Source organism: Oryctolagus cuniculus, chromosome 3 (genome assembly GCF_964237555.1).
Source record: "Oryctolagus cuniculus chromosome 3, mOryCun1.1, whole genome shotgun sequence".
Lineage (NCBI taxonomy): Eukaryota > Metazoa > Chordata > Mammalia > Lagomorpha > Leporidae > Oryctolagus > Oryctolagus cuniculus.
The window spans coordinates 42,658,974-42,674,475 of record NC_091434.1 but is presented as its reverse complement, the minus strand read 5'-3'; the positions used below and the strand labels follow the sequence as shown (position 1 = coordinate 42,674,475).

Sequence of the window (15,502 nt, the reverse complement as noted above, 5' to 3'; positions counted from 1 at the left end):
GCTCCCTGGTAATGGCCTGGGAAAGAAGTGGAAGATGGCCTAGTGTTTGGGCCCCTGCACCCACGTGGAAGACCTGGATGAAGCTCCTGGCTCCTGGCCCACCTCTGGCCTTTGAGGTCACTTGGGGAGTGAGCTGGTGGATGGAAGACCTCTCTCTCTATATCTAACTCTGCCTTTCACACAAATCAATCAGCAATAAAAAAAAAATCTGTTTTGATTGAATCAGTAACATTGCTCCTCCTCTTTGAAGGCTTTATTTCTCCCCTAAAGGTTAAGGGTTTTATACTTGACTGAGTTAAAATCAAGCGACAGCTATCAAAACTACAAAAGCAAAAATGAGGTTGAATAATGTGATACTGTGAGAATAAGTGGAAAATCAACCTAAAAAGCATCTGTAGAGATTTTTCACATCAGATTATGGTTTATGATCCATATGTTGCATGCATATTAGTTATACCATTAAGAGAAACAACATCAAGTTATACCATTAAGAGAAACATCAAAAACACTAATCCTAGAAATTAGAGGTATGATATTAAAATTAACACAAAAGCTTCAAAAAATATAAACACAGAACAATTATTTGCCTCAATGATGATGATGCAGAAAAAAAGAAAAACTCAAAAAATAAAAACATAAACAGTGACAGGAAGACCCTAAACAGAAGCATTGTCAAAAGAATTCCTGTGGGGAAGGAAGTTTTAAGGGAGGGCCTCTTTGACTTTTTCTTGAATAATTGATAATAACCAGCTGGCCCAAACCAAACTGATTTTATGGAATTTCTTTTGTCTCCTATTTTGCAATGGGAGACATTTTTCTCATGGTCATGTGCTGGTTAAACATTCTGGTTTCTATGCAGCACAATGTCACATATCAAATTTTCTGTGGTTGAGAGTTCCTTACAAAATAAAGGCCTACAAACATTTCACAGGATCTTTAATGCTTAAAGACAAAAAAGACGAAAGTAATTTCAATATAATTTCTAGCTTGAATTTTTGTTAACAGGCTATAAAGTTTTAGGGAAAATCCTTGTTTTTGACATTCCTTATGGTTACAGCAGAACACCACAAAGAATTTACTTTGTTCAGAGTAGTTCCCAAGAATCCAGTAAAGTTCAATTTACTATTTGAAACTGGCTTTCTACTTATTGTATGTGTTTCCTTTCCTTTAAGTTTACTGATCAACTGTCACAATGAACTGACTAATAGAATCAAACCTATTTCTGATTGTAAGTTTAGTGCATCACTAGATAATTTTTAAAATTGTTTATGCCTCAAGTCCTTTTTAGAATGGGAGTATGAGTTTTTGAAAGTAATTATACACTATGATAAACATGAAGTTAATTAGAACTGCTTTTAAAAAAGATTTATTTATTTATTAATCAGCAGAGTTACAGAGAGGCAGAGGCAGAGGCAGAGGCAGAGAGAGAGAGAGAGAGAGAGAGAGAATCTTTCATCTGCAGGTTCACCCCACAGATGGCTGCAACAGCCGGAGCTGTGCCAATCTGAAGCCAGGAGCCAGAAGCTTCCCCCGGGTCTCCCACGTGGATGCAGGGGCCCAAGGACTTGGGTTATCTTCCACTGCTTTCCCAAGCCATAGCAGAGAGCTTGACTGGAAGTGGAGCAGCCAGGACTTGAACCAGTGCCCATATGGGATTCCGACACTGCAGGCGGCGGCTTTATCTGCTATGCCACAAAGCCAGCCTTGACTGCTTTTAACTTATTTTGGGATTATATAATGTGAAAACTTTAATAATGTGAAAACTTTGGGGCTCTGTGTCTGTGTTCTTGCTTTTAATATTGAGATATACAGGCCGGCGCCGCAGCTCACTAGGCTAATCCTCCGCCTTGCGGCGCCAGCACACCGGGTTCTAGTCCTGGTCGGGGTGCTGGATTCTGTCCCTGTTGCCCCTTTTCCAGGCCAGCTCTCTGCTATGGCCCGGGAGTGCAGTGGAGGATGGCCCAAGTCCTTGGGCCCTGCACCCCATGGGAGACCAGGAGAAGTACCTAGCTCCTGCCAGCGGATCAGCGTGGTGCGCCGGCTGCGGCGGCCAATTGGAGGGTGAACCAACAGCAAAGGAAGACCTTTCTCTCTGTCTCTCTCTCTCACTGTCCACTCAGCCTACCAAAAAAAAAAATAATAATAAATAAAATTGAGATATACTAGTACTTCTGAACTTTTTGGTCTAAAAGAATGAAAGTGGTAGACTCATAATACAGTATTATTTAGGAATAAAAAAGAAAGACTCAGTGCTATGCATTAACAGATGGATTTCAGAGATACTATGTTGAATGAAAGAAGTCATTGACAAAATAGTATGTTCTGTTTAACTCGGCCTGTGTGATTCCTTAGCACCCCTCTGTGGTGATGGAACCCAGGAGGGAGGTTATTTCTAGGTGGGAGGATATGGACGGGGAAGGGTCATGAGGGGGCCTTCTGGGATGCTGGAAATGATCTCCATCTTGAACATTTGTGTTCTTTCAACTGTCCATATGAGGTGGGTGGGACTTCAAAAGTTATGGAAAATGGAATTATAAGATAATGTGAATTTTCCATGAACATTTTGAAGCCCTTATATAGGATTTTAGTGCACTTTACTGTATATCAAATTATATTTAAGATGCAAAAACAAAGTCTTTCCTTCTTACTTTGGAGTTCTAGGGGCCCCTTAGGTCGCTTTTCCAGATCCCATACCAGGTCCCAGAGCCATGGAAGTCTGATACTTGCTCAAGAGGGAGTTCTTATACTTCTCCCCCGCAGAAGTGGCAGCTAGGGAGGGTGGCAGGGGAGCCTCATGGGGAAGTGACTATCTGCTTGCTCAGTGTGTTAAATATTCCAGGTAATGGAATGAGGTGGCCATTCTGAAAGACTACATAATAACTGTCCCCCACTGAATCACCTCTTAATGTTACATAACTCAGAGCTTCCCAACCAGTGGGATTTAGCTCACTGGTGTGCCAAGATAGAGAGCGCCCCCTCCTGCTCAGAGCAGCTTTATCCACTTTTCACCCATGTGCCCAGAATGGTACTATTTTCCGTGTGTATGTGGTATGTAAAAGATACAAGCCTCGGGGCCGGTATTGTAGGGTAGTGGGTAAAGCTGCCCTCTGCGGCACTGTCATCCCATATGGGAACCTATTTGAATCCCAGCTGCTCCTCTTCTGACCCAGCTCCCTGCTAATGTGCCTGGGAAAGCAGCAGAGGTTGCTTGGGCCCCTGCACCCATGTGGGAGACCCAGAAAAAGCTCCTGGCTTCTAGCTTGGGACCGGCCCAGTTCTGGCATGACAGCCATTTTAGGGAGTGAACCAGCAGATAGAAGATCTGTCTTTCCCTCTCTCTGTATCTATGACTTTCAAATAAATACATAAGTTTTTTTTTAAAGATACAGGCCTGATCTACTGCTTCTCAAAAAAAATTTTTTAAGCTAAATAATATCAATAGCAAAGTGCTCTTGTATCCTTGAAAGATAGTCTCCTGTTAGAGTTTGCAGTGAATCATGGTGAACTTAATGTCCTGTCATAAAAGTTCATACAAACTTTCCTCTCTTTTCAAATATATTAATTTTATGTAAAAAAGTAGTGCCGTCTTCTACCCACCCTCTCAGTCTTTAAGTAATATTGACACTCTAGAATGAGGTTTATCTTGAGAGCTTGTGAACCTGTGTACTTCCTGGCACAATGCTGAATACTCCAAGGATACTTGAACCCTGGTTTGAAAAACATAAACTTGAAGGATTTTCAGGAAATGGGTTACTTGCCAAGACATAAAGACTTTCCATTCATTTTAGCTTCATATGACATTGACAATCCTATAAATGTGTTTTTATTTAGTATTTTTGGTCCATGTATTATTTTTCATTGAATTGCCCAAAGGTGGGCCAGGACCACCTCTGAAGTGGATGCAGGCACATGCAGTTAACACTCATTCCATGCTACTGTCACGTACAGTCTGTCTGCCAAAGGAATCTCTCAGCCTAATGCTTCTTGTGGCCTATACCACTGTCTCTCTAGAGACTCTGGCAACAGCCTCTTGACAACCTCCCCATTTTCACTCTGGCCAAAAAGCTATTTTTAAAGATGCAAATCAGATCAGGAGTTGCTCTTTATATTTTCAATGGATGAATGGGAATTGGCATCCTGACAAGATGGTTAAGAGCAAACACTCCATCTACATGGCCCCACCAACTTCCAGTTGTATGAATATGGGCACATTATTTATATCTGTGTGCCTCTGTGTCCTCAGGTGTAAAAGGCAAATAATCATACCTACCTAAGAGGGTTGCAATGGGGGACTAAGCGAGTTAACATCAGGGTACTAGAACAATGCTGGCATGTGGTAAGTGTAAAATGCACCACTGGCTCTTGTTGCATGGTTGACAGCACCAGACTCTTCATGGAATTGTTGCTGCTTGCCTCTTCCACTTTGTCTACAGCCATTCTTTCTTGCCCACCTGGCTCCAGTGACACAGACCTTTTCCCAGTTCTTTTCTGACCTAGGGTCTTTATACAATTATGGGTGTTTCTTCTGCCTAGAATTTTCTACCTCTGGCTCTCGCATGCCTGCTCCTTTATAGCTTCCTAGACTGAGTGATTGTTACCTTCCTGGATGAGACTTCCTGATTGCCCCTTTAAGTGGGTTCTTTCCTGGTAGTCTTACCTCAATATCCTGTTGGGTAATGTCACAGCACTTCTTTTAGTTTTGAAACTAGATGTATGTGTTTTGACATCTTTCCTGCCTGAGCGCCTCATGTTGCATGGCTGGCTCTTTGAGAGTAGGAAGCAGGCCCATTACTCATTGTAGACCCAGTGCCTGGCACAGGGCCTGGCGTGTCCATAGAAGGAGACCTCCAAAAGTCGTGGGAAAATGAAATGAAGATGTCCATGTCGGTGCAAACAATTTTGAAAGCCATGCATAGTTTTTTTTCATACTGCATTTCCATGCATTTTGTGAACCTTTTGAAGAGCCTCCTCACATACATGAAATGAATAAGTATACATTTTAATGTTATAACTGTACCCCATTCCTCATTGTGATACTTCTCCACCAATCCCACACAAGCATTTTTATAAGAGGGAAGAAATCGAAATGAGTATCAAGTGTAGTTTGAAAAGAATTCATAAAACTCCACATGTGGCATAAACTGTGGTCTTCTAGGGTGGGGTATGGGCATTGGAGGCTAGCAGAGTGTGGGAACCTCAACGGTGAGAGAGAGGGAGAGGGGGAGAGAGAGAGACAGAGAGAGACCCAGGGGGCTTTTCAAAGGGCTTTTCAAAGCAGGGAAGGCTGAGAGTGGATGTGAAAGGACACTGACAAGGAATTTCATAGATTTTATACCATGACACTGCCAAAGTAGAAAAATTTGAAAACATTTTTTCCTCTTTCTATTTCTAGAGGAAGGCACTTCATCATTATTATTTGTGGGGTGATATATTAAATTTCTGAGCAATATCTGGCTTTGCACTTGCATTCCTCATGGTGGGCTGACTTCTGACAATGTTTTGAAGAGGATAGAAGCAAGACAGAACAGAATATGCATTGTCTCTCCATGCGCTTTAGATGTCAGGCATCAAACATCCCAGAACAAAGTGGCCAATTCAGCCAGCTTCCTCTGACTTGTTCTCACAGTGACACAGACATTGGTCACAATTTCCCCTTTGCAGCTTCCCTGTGTACTCCCAGGAAAGGCCCAAATGACACACCCCATTGCCAGACCCCACAGACTGAGGTGGCTTGTTAGGGGCTTGGGACAGCCCACACTGTAAAACGTCTAATGAGACATTTCAGGGCTTCTGAGGCGGGAGAGTCTCCCTGGGGTTTTCTAAATAGTTCTAAGGCTTGAAGAACAAAAGGCCCACAGAGTTTCTGGCTGGCAAGTGCTGGGGCTAATTTTATTTTCATCAGGCCAGGCCCAAGGCAGGGATGCCTGAGAGAGATTGTGAGAAGAGTGTTTTTCCTTTCCCTTAGGCAGTTGGTCACAAACCAAAATTTGAAATGGCTCCAAGTTAGTTTCTGGATATAAGACTCATTGCTACAAATGATTGCATATTTCATTGTAACTAAATGAGAAAGGCTGGAGGGAGATGGAAAACAAAAGAAGATGGAAATAAGAAGAGAGCCAGCATTGCTTTCTGAGACAAAGACTATTTTCCTATATGATTTATGGAGAGTCAGGTAGTGTCCAAAAGTGGGATAATGTCACAGACATGGATGTTAAGTCTCAAATACCATCATGAGCCTCCTAGTCGTGCTGACATAGTACATTTTATTTGGAAACCTCCACTAGTTGATCACTCAGTGGTTTGTCTATTCCTTACAGTTACAATCCAACAGTAAATGTTATGTTATAATTCTACCATGCACATTGGATGTCCAAATGAGTATCCGTTTGCTCTCCACTATGGTTGTATTCTGAAATCAGTGTTACATAGTGGTGTGGAGACTGAAATCTATTTCCTTAGAAATAACATCAGTCTTTTCAGTCACAGAGTTTGAGAGGTAAAAACATTCTCATCAACATCAACATAAGTTCAAACTCTTCAGATAAAAAAATCATTAATACTAAATTTACCTTTAGATGTTTCCCAGGATACAAAAGAATCAATTAAAGACAAGCCTTGCTTATAATAAAATGTAGTTAATTCCAGCCAATCAGCATCAAGTGTACTGATGACAGCTCCTTTTCTTGTTACTTTCATTGAAAGGATGCCTTCCTGATAGGTCCAGCAGGTTGAATCATCATCAAAAGCATTGAAGGCTATATACAACTTGTTATCTGAAGACAGGAATTCAGAAAGAGGAAAAATTATAATTTTACTGATCAAAAATTCTTAAAATTTAAAAATAATAAAGAGATATTTCAAGCAGAGAAATGAGTATAGAGAATTATAAAAGTATTCACCACTTAGTTCAACCAAATGTTAACATTACACTATATTTAAGTCAGACTATTTTTTTCAAAGAAATGAGAAATAAATACAATGGTGACTCCTATAAAGCACTTCATAATTCCATTTTCCAGAAATAACTACCATAATGAATTTGGAATTTATTATTCTCTTGCACACTTTCATTCTTTTAATAAACATTTATATATCGATGAATGATGTGTAATGTTTTATGATTTAAAAAGCTTTATTTGGAGTAGGTGGCTGGTTTACTGGTTGAGATACCAGTTAAGATGCCTGTGTCCCCTAAGTTCCTGGGTTAGATGCCTGGCTCTAGCTCCTGACTCCTGCTTCCTGGGGGTACAGACCCTGGGAGGCAGTGGTGATAGTTCAAGTGGTTGAGTAGTTGCCACCCATCTGGAAGACCTGGACTGAATTCCCACTTCCCTGTTTCAGTGGCTCATAGCTGTTGTGGGTGGTTGAGCAGTGAACCAGCAGACAGGAACTCTCTTTCTGTCTCTCTCTCTATCTCTTTGCTTCACAAATAAATTAAGAAAAAATTTAAACTTTATTTACATGACATCATATTATATATACCAATCTACAAATTGAGTTTTTGGTTCAACAATATGTTTTGAAATGCAAATAATATTGTAGGTCTTATTCACTTATTATTTTTTTAAAGATTTATTTCTTTACTTCCATCTGCTGCAACAGCCAAGGCTCAGCAGGTTGAAGCCAGGAGCCAGGAATTCCATCTGGGCCTCCCATGTGGGGGGCAGGGGACCAGGAACTTGAGCCATCTTCTGCTGTCTTCCCAGGTGCATTAGCAGGAAGCTGGGTCAGAAGCAAAGCAGCAGCAGAGCAGCTGGGACTCAAACTGGCACTTCAATATGTGATGCTGGCAAAGCAGGCAACAGCTCACCCAGCTGGGTCCCAAAGCTGGCCCTTAACTGCTGCATAGTATTCTAGTTTACTACTCTCTTTTTGAGGGATGTATAAATTATTTCCAGTATTTTGTTACTACAAACATTTTCATGCATCCTTGGACACATATGTGAGACTGACTCTAGAATGTGTATTCGGACATAGAAATACTGGAAATTAGCAAATTCTTAACTTGAAGTCTATGGACCAATACTTGTGGTTGTATTTTAGGAAGTTTAACATAACTTATATTACAACCAAAAGTATTTGAATTCCATGGGTTTTGCCAGATAATTAAGAGCTATTACCCTAGAAGATTATACTAATTAGTACATAACTTTAATATATTTAGAAATCAGAATCTAAATATTGATAATTTAATAAAGTAGTATGTTGGATCTGGAACTGAAAAGACCAGAAGCAGACACCTGATTTGATCAAACTTAGGGTGGGAATCAGCATGGGGTTTAAAAGTAGCCCTGGGTGAAAGCTGTTGAGTAGCTCCCCAACCATAGCTCCACCAATTCTTGTTCACTTTTACATCCCTATAATTTGTATACTGCATAAAACTCAGCATGGTTGTAAGGTAGGGAAGTGGTGAGGAAAGCAGAGGATGGTGGTGGTGTGGTAGGCATAGGTGAGATAATGAGTTAGGAAACACTTCCAGCTCTTTCCCAGACGGTGCTTACATGGTCAAATGGCTCTCCGCCATGCACAGTATGTTCAACACACATCATCATAACTGCCAAAGCCTATGCCACCAGTGTGTGCTCCTCCAGTGCCAGCATTGAGCACCGGGTCACTTACTAGAAGGTAACTTAATACAGCGTTGGCTCTGTGCCAGGCCCCGGGCTGAACAATTTGTAGACCTCTCTTGTTTACTTCTCTCAGCAACCCCTCGAAGGAGGTCCCACTGCACCCTTTTTATAAAGAAACGGAGGCATCTGACGCCAGAACTCACACTGCATACTTGGAGGTATATGAAGGCTTTGATTTTCTTCGACAGTGCTTTTGAAAAGCATGCCCTTAAAGGCCTCAGAAAACCTGAGCCGTCGAAGATACATGAAGAAGATTCTCTCAATTTCTGGGGAAGACTTGGTAGTTGGCAAAGAAGAATAAAACTATTGTTTAAAGTTATTTTGGGCTCTAGGCACTATTGTTCTAATAATTGTTTCATCATGATGTGCCATTTTCATATTCTAGCTGATTATCAAAGAAAGCCATCTAATTTCAGAGGTGAAAGCCATTCATTAAATGGGAAAGGCCAAAAACTACAATTCTCATACACAGTTTACAAGGACAAAATAAATAAGAACAGCTTTCTTTATAGACGCACTTCTTTACTACCTGTGTATGGCCTCCAGAGGTTTATAAGAAAGTTTTAGATGACTAAATGGAAACCAATGTTCCACACAGAGTTTCATTATGTCGATGGCACTGTGTGGCTTGCCAGAGACAACTGTCTGAAAAAACCCTCTGCCTTATTTCTGGCTGTAATGATTTTAAATTTTATATTAGTTCACTTGGACTTTTTTAATCTTTCAAAATTTTCATTTTTACCTCCTATTTCTAAAAATACTTCAAAAACTTATTTGATAAATTTAAACTAGTAACATGAGGGTACTTTAGAAAGTGTGTTGAAGGCCAGTGCTGTGCCTCACTAGGCTAATCCTCCGCCTTGCGGTGCCGGCACACCAGGTTCTAGTCCCAGTCAGGGCGCCGGATTCTGTCCTGGTTGCCCCTCTTCCAGGCCAGCTCTCTGCTGTGGCCCGGGAGTGCAGTGGAGGATGGCCCAAGTCCTTGGGCCCTGCACCCCATGGGAGACCAGGATAAGCACCTGGCTCCTGCCTTTGGATCAGTGCGGTGCGCCGGCCGCATTGCGCCGGCAGCAGTGGCTATTGGAGGGTGAACCAACGGCAAAAGGAAGACCTTTCTGTCTCTCTCTCACTGTCCACTCTGCCTGTCAAAAAAAAAAAAAAAAAAAAAAAAAAAAAGTGTGTTGAAAAGTGGAATTAAAAGATAAGTTTATTTTTGATACCAAAAAAAATTTGAAACCCATCCAGTTTTCTCATAATAGACATTTTCTTGAAGTTTTTGAAGACTCCTTGCATAGTCTCTTTCTACTCATCATATCTGTTACCTTCTTTTCTTGATTTAGAGGAAGTGGGGCTGCCATTTTGTTCCGTTTGATCCTGTTTGCTTTCGTGATGAAGTTCTTCTTCAATTCCACTTTCAGACGATTGCCCACTTAAGGTTCCTTCATTCCAGCTTTTACAGTTTTCTTCTGAACTGTGTCTCACATGTAGCATTGATTCTAGATCTCCGTCATGGCTGGTTCCATTGCAGAATTTAGATGGATAATGTTGTGGTATGAACCCAACAAATTTCATTCCTTTTTTAGCAGCGACATTAATCTGAAGTTTAAGAAGAGATGGCAGGACAAAATGTAAATTCTATTTGCATTAATCACTTTATTAATTAACCTCTAGGTTACCCGAGGAAATCTATTACAATATAGAGGAAACCGACTACTAACTAAAGACCCATTCATAAACTAATAACCCCAAAACAACACTGCTCATATGATTATGTCACACTAGCATTGTGACTTCTTCAAATATAACTAATACATTTTAGAAGTTATGAAATCAGGAATGAATTATATTCTTCTCTGAATTCTATTTGGGAAGAATTAATAACTCTATCACATGACTTTTGTATACCATATAACAATGGCCTCCAGTAGAAGCAGAATTTAAAGCTGATCTATGAAATCCACAGTAACATTACCTGATACATTATCATTAATAAGGAAAAGGCATTAATTCATTAATTAAAAAACAAAAAACAGAGCATTGTTTGATGTTAATAAAGAAAACTGCAAAATCTTGATGAAGGAGTAGGTATAAAGTACAAGCTCAGTTCATACTGCAACTCTTAGGAAGCTTTCTGATGCTATTGCCCCCTCTCTGGGCCAAATATGCATGGTTAGATTTCACCTTATCAATTAAAGAATAGGATTCTGTAGCATATGATGCAATGCTAGTGAAATAATTGGTGATTTTAAGAGTGGTTATTTTGGGGGCTGGTGTTTGGCCTAGCAGTTAAGATGCCTGCATTCGGGGCCAGCGCTGTGGACTAGTGAGCGGATAAAGCTACCACCCGCAGCGCTGGCATCCCACATGAGTGCAGGTTCGAATCCCAACAACTCCACTTCTGATCCAACTCTCTGTGATGGCCTGGGAAAGCAGCTGGCCCAAGTCCTAGGGCCCCCGCACCTGTGTGGGAGACCCCAAAGAATTTCCTGGCTCCTGGCTTCCGATTGGCCCAGCTCTATCCATTGTGACCATTTGGGGAGTGAACCAGTGAATGGAAGACCTCTCTCTCTCACTCTCTCTCAGCCTCTGCCTCTCTGTATAAACAAACAAACAAATCCTTAATAAATAAATAAATAAATAAATAAATCTTTAAAAAAAAAAAGATGCCTGCATTCCACACTGGAGTGCCTGAGACTGATGCCTGGCTCTGGTTTCTGACTCCAGCTTCCTGCTATTAGGAACTCTGGGAAGTAGTGGTGATGGCTAGGTGGTTGGATCCTGCACTCCATGTGGGAGACTTGGATTGAGTTTCTGGCTTCTGGCTTCAGCTTGCCCAGCCTTGGCTGATGGAGGTATTTGGGGATTGAATCACCAAATGGGAGCTCTTTGTCTGTTCATCTTGCAAATAAGTCAATTTGAAAATTACAAAAAAAAAAAAAAAAAAAAAAAAGAGTGGTTATTTTCCTCTCTGCTTTTGCTTCACTTCTGTTTTATTTTTGTCTTTTCCTTCCTTCCTTCCTTCCTTCCTTCCTTCCTTCCTTCCTTCCTTCCTTCCTTCCTTCCTTCCTTCCTTCCTTCCTTCCTTCCTTCTCCATTCTTTTCTTCTCTCTCTTTTTAAAGATTTATTGATTTAATTGAAAGGAGAAGAGAGAGAGATGTTTTTTGCCTCTGCTGGTTCCCTCCCAAAATGGATGATAGCCAGGGCTGCATTAGGCTGAAGCCAGGATCCAAGATCTCCATCTGTGTCTTCTATGTGTATGGTAGGAACTCAAGCACTTCGTCATCTTCTGCTGCTTCTCAGGCGCATTAGCAGGGAGCTGGATTAGAAGCAGAGCAGCTGGGATTCAAGCTGGCACTCTGAAATGGGATGTGGGCATCTTAAAAGTGGTGACTTAGGCCAGCGCCGCGGCTCACTAGGTTAATCCCCCACCTTGCAGCGCTGGCACACCGGGTTCTAGTCCCAGTCGGGGCGCCGGATTCTGTCCTGGTTGCCCCTCTTCCAGGCCAGCTCTCTGCTGTGGCCAGGGAGTGCAGTGGAGGATGGCCCAAGTGCTTGGGCCCTGCACCCCATGGGAGACCAGGATAAGTGCCTGGCTCCTGCCATCGGATCAGTGCGGTGTGCCGGCTGCAGCGCGCCGGCCGTGGTGGCCATTGGAGGGTGAACCAACGGCAAAAGGAAGACCTTTCTCTCTGTCTCTCTCTCACTGTCCACTCTGCTTGTCAAAAAAAAAAAAAAAAAAAAAAAAAAAGTGGTGACTTAATCCACTGCATCACAGAGTCTTCCCCCATGTCTTTCTCTTGTTCAACCGGCAATTCCTTCAAGAGCAAGGACTACATAGTGCTTTGGAGATGTAGGTCCTTGATAGTAGTTCTTAAACAAATTAAAAGGAAGAAATAGCAATAATTTTTACATGGCAGTGGTTTTAAACATTTAAATTAAATGTTCTAAATGTCACCTGGGGGTGTGGGGCGGGGGGAAGAGTTTGATGGAGGTACAAATCAAACACCTACAGACAGAATGAAATACAATGAAAAATGCCAGAAAGAACTGGAGAAAAATCAGAGTGCAATGTCTAATCATAGGAGGCAGCCATAACTCAGTTCCAGACAATGAGGTGGGAGAATCTTGGGAAGGGGAGAAGGTGAGGGTGTGAAGAGTTAGGACAAAGGACTATGGCTGGGGCAATAGCATCTACCCCCATAGATCAACATATTTAGTCCACAACAATGCAGGAAGTTTTACAGGCCCCCAACCCCAAATTTTCTTTTATATTTGGTGTCCTGGGAGAGTGGGGCAGGGGAGGGAGGAGCTAAGGAGGTATTCTGCAGGTGGAAATGGATGAATTTATTGTCAGTGCTTCCTCTAAGTCTTATTAATTGGGTTGAGTGAAAAAATGTAATGGGTTTTTCTATTACTAGAAAATTTTACCTAGAAAATCTGATAAAAACATGGTATTAATATCTTTTCCATCTTTTAAGTTGGAGGGTTGATACTCATAAAATGTTATTTGTATTTTTGAGTCCTAAGAAAACTCTTGTAAACCTAATTTTAAAACAGATCAGGGCTGGTGCTGTGGTGTAGCAGGTAAAGCCACCGTCTGCAGTGTCTGTGTTCCATATGGGCGGCGGTTCGAGTCCCGGTTCCTCGAATTCCTATCCAGTTCTCTGCTATGGCCTGGGAAAGCAGCAGAAGATGGCCCAAGTGCTTGGGTCCCTGCACCCGCGTGGAAGACCAGGAAGAAGCTCCCGGCTCCTGGCTTCAGATTGGTGCAGCTCCGGACATTGTGGCCAACTGGGGAGTGAACCAGTGGATGGAAGCCCTCTCTCTCTCTCTGCCTCTCCTCTCTCTGTGTAACTCTTTCAAATGAAATAAACAAATCTTAAAAAAACAGTAAATTTTTGTGTAATGTTAAAGTTTGGCTTAAAAATCTAGTCATTCAAGGATCAGCGTTATAGCATAGTAGGTAAAATTGCCGCCTATAACACCAGCATCCCCTACGTGCACCAATTCATGTCCTATCCAGGTCCCTCTAATGGCCTGGGAAAGCAGCAGAAGATGGACCAAATGCTTGGGTCCCTGAAACCACACAGGAGACCTGGATGAAGCTCCTGGCCCATCCCTGACAGTTGTGGTCATTTGGGGAGTGAACCAGTGATGAAAGACCTCTCTCTCCATCTCTTCTTCTCTCCCTGTCTCCCCCAACCCCTGTAACTCTGCCTTTCAAATAAAATAAAATAAATCTTTGAAAAAAATCTAGTCATTCAATAGTCAATTCTTTACACAAGGCAACTGTTCAAAAATAGTATTTGGCATCATCTATTGCTCTTGTTCGTACCTAGGGCAATGCTCAAATTTCATGTGCTATGTTTCCTGGAGCTTTATTCTTCACGAAATATCCCCATTACTCTAATTGCTGAGATAGCAGTATTTGTTTAAATAATTTTTTAGCTGTGTCCAGAAAGTCAAAGCAAAACAAGGACTTGGAAGGTAATCTACTATGATCAAATTAGTAGCTATATTTTTGTTTTCAAAAGAAACTTTCTAGAGTGGATTTATTCCCAAGAAAAAAATTTAAATTTCCCAGAATAGTAGTAAACGGTTTGTGTACTTTGTTTATAAAACTCTAGTCTAAAGGCTTTCTAAAAACCCTTAGTGAATAGTGACTTTGTGTCTACATGGAAAACATCATTAGCAGCTATAGCTGGCTACACACAAACCACAGATAATTTTACACACATGGCTATTTAAAGCTTGGAAACAATAGAAACAAATGAACACATTTCATAGTTTCTAACCTGAAAAAAAAATGCCTTAGATTTTGGCTGTGTGTATTTAAATAAAAAGCTAAAACCTTATAAACATGCTAATGAAACTAAAACCAAAAAGTTCTCATCATAAAATTCTACCAATTTAGACTATTTGTGAATGTATTTTTTCTTGGTTTTAATCAATACACATGTACTATTCAATTTTCCATTCCATTTTCAGTTGTCATACTACATAGACTTTTCTATCTTGACAGTTATATAATTGTCAGGTTTAATACCCATAAATATTCTATCCTACGGATACACCACTGTCTCCTTCAAAGTTATCAAGTTATTGGGAATTTGACCTTTTATTTACTGAATAAATTATGAAAATATCTCTGTATAAATTTTTTTCCTTTTCAATTATTTTCTTGGACTAGATTCCTAAACAGGAGATTATGAGGTCACAAAATAAAATAGAATGATGGTTCTTATTACCAAATTAATATTGAAGAATTACTAATATGTTTCAATGCCAGTTGCCATATGAATATTAACTGTTCTTAAGGTTTTACTAGTACTGATATAGTAATTTCAATTTAATTTCCCAATTTAATACTGATGAGGTATTAATTCTCAGTTTTTATTTACATTGAAAATTACTAGTTAGGTTAAACCTGTTTCAAACTGTATTAGTTATGCTTTCTTTTGTGTTTACTGTTCATGGACCATGTGTGTCTATTTAGAACTGGATATCACTTTCATGTATTTGTGTTCATTTCCTTTATATTTTAAAAAGGAAGTTCCCACAGACATATTTGTGGCAGATTTCCCCTTGATCCTTTGTTTTTATACATAGGATATATTTGTATGCTCAAACTCCTCAGACTATTCACAGTTGAATAGGTTTTCCATTTTCTTTTATAGTTTTTATATTTCTAAAAATTACCTTTTAATCACATCTGAAGTATGTGGAGCCAGCTTCCTATAGAACAGCTGCCCAGTTTTTCAACAGCGTTTGTTAAGTACTGGCCATTCATCCATTTTTATTGTATCATATTTTTTATTAAGCTCTTCTATGTGTTTAAAGGTACTTCTGGTAAATTCCATTCTGTGTCATT

At 40.5% G+C, this 15,502-nt stretch overlaps 1 protein-coding gene across 11 annotated transcripts in view; it reads right to left on the bottom strand.

Annotated features, from left to right (window-relative positions):
- RFTN2 (raftlin family member 2) overlaps window positions 1-15,502 on the bottom strand; it is an 87,368-nt gene that overhangs the window by 24,513 nt on the left and 47,353 nt on the right. For all 11 annotated transcript variants that reach the window (XM_051849318.2, XM_051849321.2, XM_051849317.2 and 8 more), the window contains 2 exons: window positions 9,953-10,226; window positions 6,570-6,773 (listed from right to left, as the gene is read on the bottom strand). In XM_051849318.2, coding sequence (XP_051705278.2) covers window positions 6,570-6,773; window positions 9,953-10,226 — 478 coding nt within the window. The remainder of the gene's footprint in view (window positions 1-6,569; window positions 6,774-9,952; window positions 10,227-15,502) is intronic.